At 40.9% G+C, this 17,913-nt stretch overlaps 1 protein-coding gene across 3 annotated transcripts in view; it reads right to left on the bottom strand.

The window, feature by feature from the left end:
- Positions 1-5,931, bottom strand: part of Micu3 (mitochondrial calcium uptake family member 3) — an 83,213-nt gene extending 77,282 nt beyond the window's left edge. For all 3 annotated transcript variants that reach the window (XM_036209334.1, XM_036209335.1, XM_036209336.1), the window contains exon 1: positions 5,503-5,931. In XM_036209334.1, the coding sequence (XP_036065227.1) occupies positions 5,503-5,868 (366 nt within the window). In that variant the 5' untranslated portion in view covers positions 5,869-5,931. The remainder of the gene's footprint in view (positions 1-5,502) is intronic.
- Positions 5,932-17,913: the final 11,982 nt, after the last annotated feature.

Raw genomic sequence — 17,913 nt, 5'->3', positions numbered from 1 at the left:
CTCCTGAGGTATTGACAGAATTGACAGCAAATGCAAATACATGAACTGTGATCTTTTCTCAGTAGCTTCATAGGGAAAATTCTCTCCTAGAACTGGAAGAAAGGAAGCAAGTTGAAAAGTAGGCAAACCCACTTAAGTAATAAATTGAGAAAATTTACATCTGATAGATAACTTCTACTATAAAAACAAAGACAGACCATGTACCTGTATTAAGAAGAGTTGAGCAGAGTCTGGCTGGAATATCGGGTGGCACACGTTCCAGTTTCTCAGAAATTTGGACAACATGGAATCCATCTACAACAGCACCTAACTTGTCTGTCTCTCTCCCTTGCCTTCTGTCCCCTTTCTTCTCTTTCTGGTCTTTTCTTCCCAGTCAGCCCTTGTGCATGCTAGATGTTGTAGTTAAGAGTTTCTATTGTTGTGAAGAGATACCATTTTATGGTATTATCAACTTGTAGGCATTAATTTCTCTAAGTGTCTAGTAGTAAATCCCTTATCTGGCATCTTTTTGGTATATGCCCAATAGTGGACTGAACTAGGCCCTCTGAATGTGGGTGACAGTTGTGTGGATAGCTGTTTGGGGAGCCCCTGGCAGTGGGACCAGGACTTATTCCTGGTGCATGAAATGGCTTTTTGGAACACATTTCCTAGGATGGGATAACTTGCTTGGTTGGTCCTGCCTCAACTTAGTATGCTAGATTTTAATTGACTCTCCAAGGGAGGCCTTACCCTCTCTGAGGAGTAGATGGGGAGTGGGTTTGGGAGAGGTGTGTGGAGGGGATAGGAGAAGGGGCAGGAGGGGGAACTGGGATTGGTATGTAAAATGAAAAAAAGCTTTTTAGTTATGTGCTTATTGTATACAGTTTTTCTTATATTAGTTATAACTTATTTCCTTTTTCTTTTTATCAGAATAGAAGGGGGAATATGGTGATATTTTATTTGTGCTGAAATGTGATTTTATTTGTATGTTAATAAATAAAGTTGCCTGGAGATCAGAGGTCATAGCCATTAAATAGAAATCCGGCAGTGGTGGCACACGCCCTTAATCTGATCACATGGCAGACAGCGTCTCTGTGTGTTCAAGGACACAGCCAAGCATGGTACACATGCTTTTAATCCTAGTACCAACTATAGAGACCTGGAGGTCTGTATAGACAGGCAGTGACATGGAAGTCATGTGGTTGGGTTTAGAGCCAATGAGAAGGCAGAACAGAAAGGCAATAAAAAGATAGGACACAGGAAGAAGGTCTCTCTCTTGGGAAGAGATGACAGCGAGTAGAGCGAGCAGTAAGCTAAAGGGAGTCATGGCTCTTGTTCTGATCTCTTAGGCTTTAACTCTGTATTTGGCTCTGTGTTTCTTATTTAATAAGACCATTTAGAAATTTCATCTACAAATAAATTAAAAAAAAAAAAAAAAAACGTATAGCACAGAGTTTGCACTTTGCTAAACTCTACCTACCTAGTTTCCACCAACTACCTGAAAAGCACGTTTCTTTTGTTCTGTAACAACAAACATTTCATGAAGTTTCATTAATGAAACTACTACCATGTTAGAATGTGGTATGTGAGAAAACTTAAATCTGTTCCCCTAGAGTACAACTACTCATATTCAGCTCCTAAAACATATCTTATTTCCTTTGAGGTGAGGGTTGTTTTTACATCCACTGGTAGCTTTCTGTGATAGACTTTGCTGTTACTGCTTCCTTTCTTAAGTACCATCCTCCATTGGCTTTCATGACCCTCTTGCTTTTCTTTCCACAGGTCTAGACTTCTCATATCTGCACTGCTCTACTGGTCAGTTCTTTAAGTCACTGATACTCACAGGGCTTTCCCTTAAGCTGCTTTGCTGTTCACATATTGTAAACCACACCATCTAGTCTTATGATTTTTAATACTTGATCATTCCCAACTTTAAGTGTATCACATAGACAGCCCTCATGAGAGTCTGACCTATGTATCCAACTGGAAATTTTTCCGTCATAATTACCCTAATCCCATTCTTTAATAATTTAAAGAAAATTTTATTTTATTGATGGTGGTACTGGGGTTTGAACTCAGGGCTTCCTAGGTGCTAGGCAAGTACCCCCCACTACCCACCAGCCCTGATTTCCCTCTTTAATAATTCCTATTCATTTTTCAAGTCTCATGTTAATATTAGTAAATCCCCAACCCCAACAAAACATAAAATTTGGTACCATATCCATGAAATAATAAAAAAAAAAAAGTTTGGTACAATAGTTTAAAAAATATTAGTCACTTTGGGCTGGCGGCACAAATTAATAATAGAGGATATAATTTGCCTGCTCAAGGTCCTGGGTTCAATCTCCAACATCATCAAAATAAATAAATTCAAAAACACTTATTTACACAGACTTATGTCCACTACCATAAATGATCGCTCTATAAAGTGTATTACCCTTTAGCATATCAAAGACAATTAATACGCTGTGTATTTAAAAGAGAAAAAACAGAAAGTGAGGAACTGTCATGGCTTCAGTCTGAAATGCCTCCCCCACCCCCCGCAATGCTTCTGTTTTGAAGGCTTTTTCCTCAGTTAATGGTGCTCTTTAAGGAGCCCTCGGTACCATTATGAGGTGAGGTCTAGTGTGTATTTGGGGCTGTCACTGAGGTGAGCCTATGAAGGTTTCCACCTGGCTGTTTTGTGGTCCACCATGATGTCAACTGAGCTGCTCTGCACGCCTTCTCTGCCATGAGAGGTTGAAAACTTTCAAAAATTTCAGCCACAATAAATCTTTGCTAACTTTATTTTATGTCAGATTATATGATCAAAGTGATGCAGAAGTAACTAATTAGGGATGAAAGGAGCCACTTGCTGACAGAATTACAAAATTGATAGCTATTATGAGCCAGGTGGTCAGCAGTCTCAATACATAATTTTACATGTGCAACATCTCAAAGTAAGAAAAACATAAGAGCATTTGATTAAACACTAATGCTGAAAAACTAAGAAAGCATACAAAGGAAATTACTTTATCATATGCTTAGAGTGATGAAATAAATGTACACATTTTGTACCTGCTGTTGCAAGAACCTGTACTTACTCTGTTCACACCTGCTCATGCTATTGTAACTTAAGTTTCTACTCATTAGCCCTCACAGATACATTGTACAACATGTGGTTTGTCTGCTCAGGGGCCTGGATTCAATCTCTAGCGTCAGCAAAATAACACAGCATACTGTGAACAACAGCCACTGTCAACTTTCATGGGGTGATATGTAGTGGGTTTTAATTTTTATTAGCATTCACATGCAAAGTCCCCAAAATCAAGGCCCACAAAACTCAGAAGTGACTCTGAACACTAAAATGGCTTCATCAAAGATTAGAGTAAAACGTCCAGACATGGTCTCATGGTTTAAAAGAAAATGGCCTCCAAAGAGAGTGGCAACTAATACAAAACCCCAAATAAAGATGGATTTAGAAGAATAAATATTTCTTCCTTCAGGTTGTATGCCAAACCTAGACTTCTAAAAGTGAATGTATCTTTGGAGTCCTGCTGAAGGCTGGTTATAATGCTCTGTGGATGCATTTTCTTTCTTTTTTTTTTAAATTTAAATTAGAATTAGAATTAAATTAGAATGCCAGGCTTAGATTTAGACCCACAGCAGTTCCAGAAGAGAAAGAGAACAGAAATAGTATAAGAAACATTACAAGAAACTTTTAAATGTGAATTTCCATAATGAAAAGCATTTAAGTACCTAGCACAAGCAATAAAAAAAATATTCAGGCCAAAGCTCATTATGGTGAAAATCCCAATATTCAGATAGTGAAAAGATTATAAAACATTTTACAGAAGGAAAAAATATCACATGCAAAAGGTGTGACAACTATAATATTGATTCAGAGACTCTGGGAAGGATAAGACACAGGACTTTAGTATCATTTTACTTGTAAAACAACACACAGAAAATTGTGTACAGATGAAGCAATAACTATGCAAGTAAATAAATATAGATAATAAAAGAGCTGAGGAGATTATTCATTGATAGAGCACTTGTGTAGCATGCATGGTGCCCTGGACTTGATCATTAGTAACTTAAAAACAAACAAAAACCATGAAATGTGAATAAAGGCAAAATAAATTCACTGACTGCTTACTACACACCAAGTGTTCCATTCTGTTCCAAATATATTAACTTATATAATTCCCACAGCACCCTGTAAGCCTGTTGGGAACAGGTATTGAGACATACATACTTAATCTATCATGGTACAACTTGTAAGTGTCCAAGTCAGATGTCATGTAACTCTGTGATTAAATTTCTCAAAGCTAAAATAAAGTCAATTCTTAAAAAGGAAAGAAAACACCATTTGCATGTTCCCTGCCTTGTTAATCTGTTTCCAGATCAACTACAGTTAATTAATGTTCTTACATGGTCAATCAGGGCACAAATGTCATGCTAATCTCCTAAGACACAAAATAAAACATGTGTTATGTGGGGATTGAGTGAGGTTGCCAATACTTTGGTTTTTTTTGTACTTTTGATATAGCACTAAATGAAGGTGCAGAGTGTAGATTCCCTAACCTAAATGCACAGCCAACCTTTACCCAAAACATACAAAAAAAGCGGTGTACTTCTGTCTATTCACCACTGTATATTTACTTACATACAGCATAAACAATATAAAATTTTAATAAGGTTAGAAAGGGCACACCTGCCATTCTCCTAAATTATTTTTACCTAATCTAGTCTTCTGTTCTTCTAGTCTTGGAGCAGAAATATTCTCCAGACCAACTTTCTAAGCCATTTGCATGACCATTAAATACAGAGCTGTGACAAAAACACCACACTACTTATTCTTGCCTTACTGTACACCACAAACTACATTACAGCGCAACATCTTCATGTGATGCTTCTGCAGGAGTTGGCTTCATTCATAGTTTACCACCTTTCCCGTCCTACCTTCTGGTTTGTTTTTATCTACTACTTCAGGGATTCGATGAAAGAGAGAAATGTACTACTTTTTCTCTTTCTTTCCCAGTTTGGCAACACATTCCTTGGGGTTTCCATACACTAAGGCGGCAGATTTTGATCTAAAGACACCTTCAAAACTCATCCTGCACTTGGTTTTCCTATCATTTTTCTCTTGCCGGGCCCAGCCGGTCTTGTTCTCTTGTTCATACGGCCCTCCGTCGGGGAGAGGTGGGAAGGGGGGTACTGGTTTGCATTTGGTTGCTTCCCCCGGTCGCCGCAGCAACCTTTCCGGTCCTGATGCATCCGTGACAGCATCATCCCCATCTTCCCAGCATCCGTGGGAACAAGGACCCCTGGCGTTGATGCGTGTCGCCTTACTGGAGGTTGCCCACTCGCTGCCACGGAGCTCACAGTGCCTCCACCACCTCCAAGGTCGAATGTCACGGTCACACCCCACCCCACAAGCCAGCCCTCCCCGCGCAGGTGGGACACCTGGCAGCCCAACCCTCCGGGACGCGTCGCCTGCGAGGCGCGCGCACGCGCACGCGCACGCGCGCTGTCACTTACGGTCTCCTTAGCAGCAGCCACCGGGATGGGCAGCAGCCCCCTGGCCCGGGGCGGGTCCTCGGCTTCTGGGGCCGCTAACTCCGAGGGCTCTGCTCTGGGGTCCCCATACAGCTGGTAGCACACGAGGCCCACCAGCCCCCCGCCCGCCGCCGCCGCGATGCTCAGCTCCCCCCAGCGCCGCCGCCGCCGCCGCCACGCCGCCTCAGCCACGGCCCCCTCGTCGTCCTCCCGGCAGGAGAAGGGCCGGCCCGACAGCCCCGGAGCCGTCCCCGCCGGCCGCCCCCACGGTGACAGGAAGGGCTGCTGGGGGGCGAGAGTCGGCGCCAGCCGAGGAGGCGGCCACAGGAGCCTCCGGAGCGCAGCCATAGCGGGGAGCCGCGGGCCGGAGCTGAGGGGAGGGGGAGCGGGAGGAGCGGTGCTGAAACCTCGCGAGAAGTCGGTGCGGTGCCCAGCCCGTGGTGCGGCCGGCGGACCGTAGCCGCCGCCGCCAATGCCGCCGCGGCCCGGGGCCTTTTCGGGGCAACGGTGGGGAGGTCCGCGCACGATGGGGAGAGCTACGGAGCCGCAGACAGGCGGGGATGTTCGCCGTCGTGCTACCCCAGCTTAACCACGCAGTCGTCGGAGATAACGGCCCCCGCAGCAGGCCAAGGGAACCCGACAGCGGGGAACCCCTCGTCGGCGGAACTCCCGGAGCGGAGGCTGCGGGGCGAGCCGGCGCCCCTTCGAGAGACGCCCCGGCTCCCTCCTGACCGCGCCTCCTCCTCGTCCTCTGACACCCTGGGAATGAACTTGTGCATGTAGCTTCACGTGCGCAGCGTCAATGAAACAAAATGAGAAAAGGTGCAGACGTTTGCTTCAAGTCGTCAGGACTGCAGTTCTGAATTTAAAATGGGTTTTCCCGACTGCGTGAGGATGGTATCTGGACTTTGGGCAAGGACAGGCTAATTAATGATTTCTAGTTAGCGTTCTTATGTTCCGGAAACGCTAGTATACCTAGTACTACTCAGTTCAATAAAACTGTCGAGGAGTATCTGAAACAAAGGATTTTCAAAATTGTCAAGACTCAGTTTTGTCCTTTTTTTTTTTTTTTTTTTTTTTTTTTTTTTTGGTGAGGTTGTTGGTATAACTATAGCTGACAAGTGTACTTTATTTTTGTGCACGTTACATACTTTTTTGGGTGTGCACATTGTCAATGTCAACTTTATAACCGAGTTGTGTTTGCTCTGCTCTTCATGTAGAATGGTGTCAGGAAACCCTGAAATGTATCAGATCTAGGATAGACAATAAAGTCCAGTAGTTTCAGTTAGTCGGTTATGATTTTTGCTAAAAACTTAACTCGGGGGCAAACAAAATGTGGTTTTCTGGTCTACATCCTGCTATTTCTGTTCGTCACTCCTTACCTGCAAGTAATCTATCACATATGCTACGATACGTTTTGCTTTAATATGGGTTCATAGAGCTTTACTTCCTTAAAGCTACTAAAAATGGTAAAAAGAAATGTCTGTGACGTATAAGGGCAATATCTATTTTAGGATATTGTGTTTTTCCAGTTAAGCCTGTTAACACCACTTGTTAGTGACAGTGACTTGTGACAGTTCCTTCCTTTTCCAGGATTTTTTTCCCTCAATTTTTGTCATCTCTGAATTCTGACGTTTTTAGATTTCCCAAAGCATTTACTTCCCGAAGGTGTTTCTGTATACATATACATAGCATTGTGTGTAGCATAGTTCCTCCAAGTTTTAATAGATTTATAGGCCATGTTTCCTCCAAGTATTTTCTCTGGGGAGAAGCCAAATTCTGTTGTAAGAGTTACAGGATAACTCAAGTCCGAGATAAAAATGTCTCATTGTGCAGGGAAGTTGTCCAACTTCCCACACTTTCTTTATTTGAAACCCAAACTCTGTTAAGAATAATCATTGTTTTCTTCCCATGTTATATGCTCTGTAACAGTAGCCACAACAAAATAGCCATATTGCTGTGCTCTCTGGATATTGCTCCAAGTTTGCTTCCCGGGCAAAAGAAAAAGAAAATGTGGTATTAGGAATTTGGGACTTCTTGAAGTTTCAGATACTATGCTTCCATAAATATAGACTGAGCCCAATTTTTCTCCTCTTCTGGGTCAATTCTAAAGGGAAGCAGTGATGACCCCTCCAGCCCCGCAAAGCCCATGCTGCACAGTGAGAACTCAACATTCCAAAGAAATAGTCACTTGCATTTTATTCGCTATGGTCTAAGTAAAAAAGACTGTTTTGAAAAAAAAAATAATGAAAATGAAAGGATTAAGCCAGAAATGATTCTTAAGGAACGTGTGTATCTTAGACATGTAGTAATTATAGGCTAGAGATCTGGAGTCTAGTCCTGACTATACAGCTACAATTGAAGTGTCTTGGAGGCCACACTTTCATATCAAATAGTGGGGCTAAATAGATGGTTCACCTTATGAATCTGTTAAATATCTTGTTTCATTTCCTATATACATGTACACATGCATTTTATAGCATTTGTTTTGATTTTTTTTTTCCAGTTCTAGGGCACTCTTACATGTTATCTCCTCAAGTCTGCATTTGCCGTACTTGCTTTGTGTTTTCTCAATTTAAAAATTACATCCGCTATGCTGGGTGGTGAGGTTGCATGCCTTTAATCCTACTACTTGGGAAGCAAAGGCAGGTGGATCTCTGAGTTCTAGGCCAGCCTGGTCTACAGAGTGAGTTCCAGGACAGCTGGTGCTACACAGAGAAACCCTGTGTCTTAGTTAGGGTTTCTATTGCTATGAAGAGACACCATGACCACAGCAACTTTTTATAAATGAAAACATTTAACTGGGTGACTTACAGTTAAGAGGTTCAGTCCATTATTATCATGGTGGGACATTAAGTTAGAGAAGGAGCTGAGAATTCTACATCTTGATCAGCAGGAAGTGAACTAAAACATTGAGTGTGGCTTGAACATATATGAAAGAAAAATCAAAGCCTGCCTTCACAGTGGCACACTTCCTCCAACATGGTCATACCTACTCCAACAAAGCCACACTTCCTCACAGTGTCACTTCCTATAAGCTTATGGGGACCAATTACATTCAAACTACCACATTCCACTCCCTAGCCCCATAAGCTTGTAGCAATATCACATGCAAAATACATCTAGTCCAACTTCAAACATCCCTATAGTCCATCACAGTCTCAATGTTTTAAGGTTCAAAGTCTTCTGAGATTCGTGTAATCTCTTAATTGTAATCCCCTATTAAATCAAAATAAACAGATCACTTACTTCCAACATATAATGGCACAGAATATACATTACCATTCCAAATCACATGGAAGGGAGCATAGCGAGGAAATACTGGACCAAAGCAAGACTGGAAACCAGCTGGGCAAACTCTAAACTCTGCATCTCCATGTCTGATGTCAAATATTCATCAGATCTGCAACTCTGTTCAGCCTTGTTGACTGCAACACACTTCTTACTCTTGGACTGTTAGCAGCTCTCCTCAGCAGGTATCCCATGACTCTGGCATCTCTACTATCTTGGGTTCTTCAAAGCAATCCAGGCTTCAACTTCTCAGCTTCACGAAATGGCCTCTCTACTAGACCTCCATTCAGTGACACCCCTGACACATGCCTGGCCTCAGCAGCTTTATTCCATAACTCCTTTCTTCTATCCCTAATTCTAAAGCCAGAACCATGTGATCAAAGCTGCCAAGTTCTGCTGCTTAATTGGGCTGCAACATGGCCCCTTCATTCTATTACATCTTCACAGCTTTCTGTCCTTCACTGCCTAAGTCTGGTCATCCTGAAACTTTCTCTCTTGACCAGCCTGGCCTCAGATTCAGAGATCTGCCATCCTCTGCCTTCTCAGTGCTTGGATTAAATGTCTGTACCACCACACCAGGCTCTAAGTTTTCTTTTAGTTCCTATTTACAGGTTAGAAACTTAGCTTGGTGGAATCTTACCTTGAGGTCACCACTCCCTTTATTCCATTTCTTAATCTGTTTATCTCCTTGAACACAGACTTAGCTCTATTCCACTTCCTGGTGTTCCTTTTCTTCTCAAATTGGACATTTTGTGTTTTTCCTTGCTCATCTTGTGCTTTCTCGTTAAAATGTTCATTAGAGTTAACACTAATAACCACACAACAGAGTCTATATACTACACTGTTTTGAGATTTCCTCTGGCAACAGAAGTAATCAAAAACTGTTCACTTTAGCCTCAGGCAGACTATTTGGACAAGGGCAAAAAGCAGCCACATTTTTCACCAAAATATCACAAGACTTGTCTCTAGGCAACATACTAAAATTCATCTCTGAGACCTCTTGAGCCAGGCTCCATAGTTCATCAAATCCCATTCTGCACCACTGTCTTCTATGCTTCTACTAGTGTGGCCCATTAAGCAGCACTTAAAGGATTCAACTGCTTTTCTAATCCACAATCCCAAGGTCCATATTCCTTCAAACAACAGCATGATCAGGCCTATCACAGCAACACCCCAGTCTCTGGTACCAATGATTACAACCCTCTCTTGCTCTTTTGTCCTGAGAGCTAGCCACCAGGACCTGGAGCTCAATTCCTAATATTTGAGATTGTGGACAGGAAGTTACCTGAGGCACTGGGGATCTGCTTTGTACTTTGACTAGCTCCCACCTTCATGGACAATGATCTACACTCAGCCTCTTTCCCTTACTCTTACCTAGGCTGTAGCTGAGTGACATGGAGTCAGAACATCTGTGGTGCTCAGCTGCTGCTGCATGATAGGACCTCAATAGTGTCAGTTAAAATGAAGGAGTTTTATTATGGTTGTGAAGCAAAGAGGAGACTGTGAGGATACAGAACTAGAGTGGCCCCTTTTTTATACATAAGACTCCAACAAAACATCCACATTAAGTAAAAAATTAGTTTTACTTCCTGAAAAATCAAACTGCACATCTGGTTGGTTCAAATTGGAGGCAGCGACGGTTGTTCTTGATTATCTACATGACAGGATTTGGAATGATAGTGTGTGTGTGTGTGTGTGTGTGTGTGTGTGTGTGTGTGTGTGTGTGAGAGAGAGAGAGAGAGAGAGAGACAGAGAGACAGAGAGAGACAGAGAGAGACAGAGAGAGACAGAGAGAGACAGACACAGAGACAGACAGAGACACAGAGACAGACAGAGACAGAGACAGAAAGACACAGAGAGAGACTGTGGTTGATTAACTAGGAGAGGGCAGATATCTGCCCTCAAAGACACCTTATGGAAGGTGACCTAGATACAAAGCTACAAGGAAGTTCCGGAGGAAGAAGTACGTTCCCATCAGCCTTCTGGAGCTTCTTCTTGGTTGAATGTGGCTACCAGCCTATCAACTGCTGCAGTCTTCCCAATAACTTCAGGCTCCAGCCTCTTCAGCCTTCCAATGTGAGCTAAATGCCAGCATCTTTCCAGAGAACCTTTGGGCCTTTGGTGTCAGTTTGGAACTACTGAGGCATCCAGCTTCATGAGCAGGTACCAGGGTTCCCAGCTTCTCTAGCATGCAGACAGCCACTATTGGACTCCCTCGTCCTATCGTGTTAGCCAATCTAGTAATTTCCCCTTTCATAATATACATCCATTCTGTTGGTTCCATTTCTCTAGAAACCCATTGCCCAATGTCGAGGCTAAAATGGAAAAGTGAAAGCATCGGAGGCAGAAGGTGGTCATGGAGAAAGGCTAATTCAAGAATGAGATTTTAGTGCTGGGACCAGCACTTTAAATATAATCTGGCACAATCACATTGGAGTAGAGCCTTGAATTTCAGCTCTTATGATCCCATAGGGAAGTCCAGCATCATCTATGGCAAAGTCACTGGCCTGGCTGGTCACACATCTCTCTTTATTCTCATGTATCTCTCTGTTAGCATTAACATTGTTACTAATACATATTTATATTCTAACATCAACCATTCTAACACCAAGTCATGTCTAACCATGACCATTCCACCTATTTAGCATTTTTAATGTAATCTTCAAGGTCTTTGCTGTTGGTGCTTTATTGCTCAACTCCTATTGGGTAGTCCTTAAAGTTCCTGTCTTTGCCTACCACTTGCTGGGCGGGACTTTACCATTATCTAGGGAATATGATGGAACAGCATCTCAGACTTGCTACCAGCAAAGCCCCTTGTCCAAAGCAAGTGAGCCCATCTTATACTCACATGCCTTCTGTTCATGTGTTGTGGTGGTCTGAATAAAATTGGCTCCTATAGGCTCAGAGAGTGGAGGGTCACTATTAGGAGGTGTGGCCTTGTTAGAGTAGATGTGGCCGTTTTGGAGGAAGTGAGTTACTGGGGGTGGGCTTTGAGGTCCCCCTCTTTTCCTGCTGCCTGCCAATCCAGATGAAGAACTCTCAGCTATCTCTGTGGCACCATGTCTGCCTGTGTGCACTGCCATGCTTCTCACCACGATGATGATTGACTAAACCTCCGAACTGTAAGTGAGCCACCTCAATGAAATGTTTTCCTTTCTAAGAGTTGCCATGGTCGCGGTGTCTTTCACAGCAAGAGAACCCTGACTAAGACAGAGTGATAGTGATTTATGCTCCATGCCCATCAAAGGGTATCTTCTGGCACAAAATAGCTCCCCATTTCCTAGATGCTAGTCAGCCATTACTCAACCACAATACCAAAGTAGCAACGTAGGTAATGAGCTTCTGAAAAGTGTTGGCAGTATTTGCTAAGACCCAACACATGCTTGTCCTATGGCCCATTAATTCCGCTCCTGGTTGAAATAACGTAAGTGAGGATGTACGTTGCCCAGAGACTTAAGTATGCATTCAGAGCAGCATCACTTGTAATGGTCAACAGAATATAAGCTACTCATATGTCCCTCAGTGGAAGTGTAGGTGTAAAGGGCATAGTTTATTTAAACAACTGGATACTATAAATAAGAAAGAATCCCAAACTGCAATTTGCGTGTAATTGTATTGATTCATTTCACAGGATAAAACTGAGTCTAAGAAGTCAAACACAAAAACTCACTGATGGGTCTGGAGAGATGGCTCAGTGGTGAAGAACTGGCAGGTCTTCCAAAGGACCCGGTTTGAGTCCTGGCACTCACGTGGTAGCTAACAACTGTCTGTAACTCTCGTTGCAGGGGATCAGACACCGGCTTCTGGCCTCTATGGGCACAAGGCACAGATGCAGTGCATAGACATCCATGCAGGAAAACAGTCACATGCACAAAAACATAGTTAAAAATTAAACTTCCTAAGCTGAGCAGTGGTGGCTCATGCTTTTAATCCCAGCACTTGGGAGGCAGAGGCAGGCAGATCTTTGTGAGTTCGAGACCAGCCTGGACTACAGAGTGAGTTCCAGGAAAGGTGCAAAGCTACACAGAGAAACCCTGTCTCGAAAAACCAACAACAAAAAAATAAACTTCCTGTGTATATTTTGTGTGTATGTATATGCACAAGTGCATGCGAATCATGTGCATGTGGAGGTCAGAGGGCAATTTGCATGAGTTGGTTCTCTCCTTCCATCATATGGGTCCACAAATGCCTTTGCTCTCTCAGCCAGCCCTATCCATTTGTTTATAATGTTAGAACTCAGGATAGTTGCTTCCCTAGATAGATAATGCTGGTGAGACTAGTTAAGGGAAGAGACTTCCAGCATTCTGCAAATGTCCTGGGTGAATTGACCCAAGTGTCTCCATTCTGAATGACCATAGAGCTATACTCTTAAAATTTGCATGTCCTTTGTACATGCCACTGCATAATGTGTTTATGTTAAATAAAAACCTTTCTTCTTGATGCTCTTACACTTTATCAAATAGAAAATCTTGTAGAGTTACAAGCTACAAATTTAGGAGCATATGGAGCTTAGTGTGAACTAAAACAATAAAATTAATTGAAGAGTTCAAAACTAAAAGGAATTTAGATGATCTTGGCATAGACTACAGAGCTTTAATCAAAGAGTGTTTTACAAACTGTCTTTTTCAGTGCCTGCAAACTACAAAAGATGGTCACTAGCTTTTTAAAAAATTTTTTATTTATTTTTATTTTTTATTTTTAAGGAAAGCCAAAGGGAACTCAGAATTGAAAGCAAATGCTCAGTGTTTCCCTTCTGTGGGTTGCAGAACTCTCTTCTGAAATGCCCATATGGACAGACTCGGTAGGTACCTGGTCTTAAGGCCTAGTGCAACTAGTGCATACTCTTGTCTCTGGCTCTAACCCCGGACTGGCATATGTTAGATGGGAAATTGCTTTAAGGGCAGATATCCAAACAGAAGGACAACCTTCAGAACAGATGGACAGCTCAGCACAAGGAGGGAACCATCAGAGAATCAAAAGTGGCAAGGAGAATTCAGTGCACATACATGGGGAAAATTAGTGGGCCAGCAAACCAGTTTCCTCTTTTGCTGACATCTGTGATTTAGTCTTGTTCAATTAAAATTTGGATAAAGTAAAAATTTCAGGGCAAGCTCAGAATTCACATGAAAAAGTGGATGAGTAGGTGAGCTATACAAATGAGAGAGACTGACCATCACAGTTTCTTCAAAACTCCTCCAAAAATAATAATGCACACAACAGCAAGAACAAACAGACAAATAAAGAAATGTTTAAATATTTCTATAATGTTCACATTGTAAAGTCAGAGAATATTGAAAAGAATTTAGGGATAGCTTAATCTAATTTTTTAACCCTTTATACATTTTTTCCCAAGACTGTTTAGTGAAAATTGCCAAGAAATCTTATATGGAAATCTGAAAGTAGATAATGAAAAAAGCCACTCATTAAGAGGGGGAGGGGTATAAGTCCTGTCTACATGGTGTCCTTTACAATGGAAAAGCCTTAAAAAACAGTAGCAGACATACTCATTAACTATATTGATGAGGAAACAAAAAGGCTGTTGTAAACATAGGTTGACTGTTTAGAAATTTCTTATATTCAACCCATCAGAAATGGAGAGACACATTAAGACACATTGATTTGCAAGGAATACAATCATAATCCCACTCACACAATTAAAAGATGTATTTTTAGATGAAATTATGTGGAAGTCAGTGAAAAGATCCTAGAAAGTTCAAGAACATTCAATCTCTGTAAATCTTAGTTCAAATTATACAGGGGAAGCATTAGCTTAAGCCAGTGTGTTAGAAAGTTGGGGAGTCATGTAACAAGTTGTTGAAAAAAGGAGAGATCACCCTCCTTTGGAAGACCCTATGGCCAGTGGGTTGGTAAAGGTTTAATGACTAGTTTGGGAATAGAAGGGATAGGGAACTCTAGTTTGTAGCATTTGCAGGACAGATCAGATATAAAATATCCCTACCATGGTGCTCTTAAGCTACCAATATGATATACTTGATTGTAGAGTTGGGAAGACATCCAGAGTACTGTATCATTGTTCAGATTTTCTACTGTCTATTTACAAAAGAAGGGTACAATAGGTGACAGCAAAATGAACAGGAAGGGGTGAGTTTGGGCACTTTTTACCTTTGAATTCTTATTTAATGAATGAATGTAAACTGTATTAACTTGTAATTTAATCTACCTAATGCTAAATTTGTATAATTCCACATTTGATACCAACCTTTTGGAAAATTCAACAACTGACATAAGAACGAGATGGGGTAGATAAGACATTAGTCTAACCCAGGAAGGCCAGGATTGAGGATTTGTATTCAGCTGTAAGTAGCCAAATGAATTTATTCATCTTTAATGAAGAGGAGGATCCCAGTTCTTTTCACTTTCACAAGATTATTCATTAATTTCAGTCAACCTACATATTACCATTTTTACTAATCTTTTTCTCTCAGAATTTGGGAACCCTTCAGGCCTGCAGACACTACATGGGTACAACATACTACTCACACCAGGAAGAGACTACTATGGCTGGATCAGCTAACAGCAACATTTTTATTTATGATAGCAGGACATGACGTCTTGGTGTAGGTAAACACTCACTGTTAGATTTGATAAAAAATATATTTCAAAGTCATATATCAGTGATGTAATGCGTTTAACCCAATGCTTAATTTATTCCACTTAAAAATTTGTATATTATCCACAGGAAGGTATTCATACATAAAAGAAAGTAGTATTTGAGTAATTTATGTAATGTGGTTTTTTTCTGTTAAAATAAATTAATGTGCCTCAGAAACTAGAGATTGATCTAAACACAAAGTTTGAAAGTGCAAGTGTTCCTAAGTTCTTTGGCAACTGAAGCATATCAAAACCCATACACTTCAAAAAATGATTCCCAATTTTTCAAGGTCATCTCAAATATTGTGCTCAGGACCCTGCAAACCCCAAAATGACCACATGAAGGAAAATGAAGTAGACTTTTCACTTGGTGGTAAGACCTTCTAGAAAACCACTACATGATCGACTCTAACATTGCCCAGGTGTACAGGTCTCCTTGAACAAGTTATTCCAGAATAAGGAGGCCTGTTCCTTCCTCCCTCGATTGCAATATAAAGAAACCACATTTAACTAGAATCTTGATGTATGTAGTATTTGTTTCAGGGTATATACTTTGATCAAAATATATTTCATAGAGACTTATGCTCTGTGAGACCCACAATTCATCATTGTACTCATGGCTACATCTAAATACAGATGTTACACTGACTTACTGGTGAGCTTCAGAAGAGTTTGCCATTATTGTTATTCTGGAAGAGTACAATTAAAAATCAACCCACAAAACTCAAGATGTTTTCCAAAACTAAGGTAATCGTTCAAACTGGAAATACACCCACTGAAGAATGAAGACTTGAAAATTGTTTAATAGGACAGTTTATCCATTTAAGTCTTAAATAAATAGAAACTTGCTCAATAAATCTCAAAAGGTGGCACAAATGCTCTCTTGTTCTTATCTTGAGTCTGTTCATTGAAATTAAATTTTCTTAGAATCTTTTTCTGATGACTATGCAGGCTGATATGACATTAAACTAGAAGAGACTACTGCATAGATATGAACCATACCTTTGGGAGAAGGGCCTTTTTCTTTTGTAAAGAATGTTTAATTCATCCTTATTTTTTCATTGAAATGCAGTTGACATTTATTGAAAGTCTGGAATGCTTGGGTGTCAAATGTACTGTTCAAATAGTTTTGGCAAAGACATTTCAAGATAGAAAATATTTTTCTTACCTTGGGAAGTTTCCTTTTGACCCTCCCAATTAATTCACTATCCTTCATATCCAGAAGTCAACACTGATCTCATCTGATGTCTATTGTAAAGTTAATTGTCTTTGTAGACTGTGGTATTTACCTTTTGGGGAGTTATATGTAAACTGATGTTATCATTTTCAAACAATCCGATTGTCTGGCTGCTTTAACTCAGCATGTTATTTAGATTTATCTTTTCGTTTGTGCCAATAATTCTTTTTGCAGAATAGTATTCTACTTGTTTATACTATGGTATCATGATCTATTCTCCTGTTGATGGGCATAGTTACTATATTCAGTTTTAGATCCTACAATCATTTGTATGGGTAAATCTTTTTATTTTTCTTGGATTAATGCCTGCCTGTGGAACTGCTGAATAATTGCATAAATATGTGTTTAGCCACTTAAGAAACAAAAGCATTTTCCAAAGTGCTGGTGCCATTTTACACTTTCATCAGCCAAATATGAGCATTCTAGTTACTTTATAACGTACATAGAGGTCATAAAGGTAGTTATTGAAATTTAGGTGGCTAATGCCTAGAGGCATTGCTTGAAAAATCACCTGAAAATTAGCTGATTTTTTTTTTTTTTTTTGTTTTTCGAGACAGGGGTTCTCTGTGTAGCTTTGCGCCTTTCCTGGATCTTGCTCTGTAGACCAGGCTGGCCTTGAACTCACAAAGATCCACCTGCCTCTGCCTCCCGAGCCGAGTGCTGGGATTAAAGGCGTGCGCCACCACCGCCCGGCCTAGCTGATTTTTGAAAGCCAGTATTTAAAACCCATGATTCAAAAGTTTATATATAAGTGGGTTGTGTTAAAACAAAAAGATTTTTTTTTACACAGATAGCTTTCATATAATAAGAGGTTGTAGATAGACCTGCAGAAATATTAAGTATGTTTAGGAGAGCTTCAGAAACTTCATGCTCTTATATGTATAAAACATTTATGTGTGGATTTGTTTTGATGAAGTGTCAATATTTGAGTCCCATAGTTAGAACCTTCTTCATCTCCCTTAGAGCTCCAACTGTACAGGAAGGAGAACTTAAGCAAGTTGAAGAGACAGGCTTAAGAGAATTAGCCTAGAAAGTCAAGTTACCTAACTATTAAATATTACTGTGAAATTTGGGTAGGCTATCAGAACATCAGGTTGGCTGGCATTAGAGACTATCTAGACGAGGATCGAGAGGAGACAACTGAATAGATTCCTACTTTTGAAAAGAAACTCTGTCATCTGGCTTTTGTCTGGGGCCCCTCCTTTCTCTTGCCCTCTCCTCAGGACTCCTGTGTGTTTACATAAAAGCTTCAG

This window comes from Onychomys torridus, chromosome 17 (genome assembly GCF_903995425.1).
Source record: "Onychomys torridus chromosome 17, mOncTor1.1, whole genome shotgun sequence".
NCBI classification, from domain to species: domain Eukaryota; kingdom Metazoa; phylum Chordata; class Mammalia; order Rodentia; family Cricetidae; genus Onychomys; species Onychomys torridus.
Note: the sequence above shows the minus strand (reverse complement) of the source record. Positions and strands in the feature narration are given on the sequence as shown.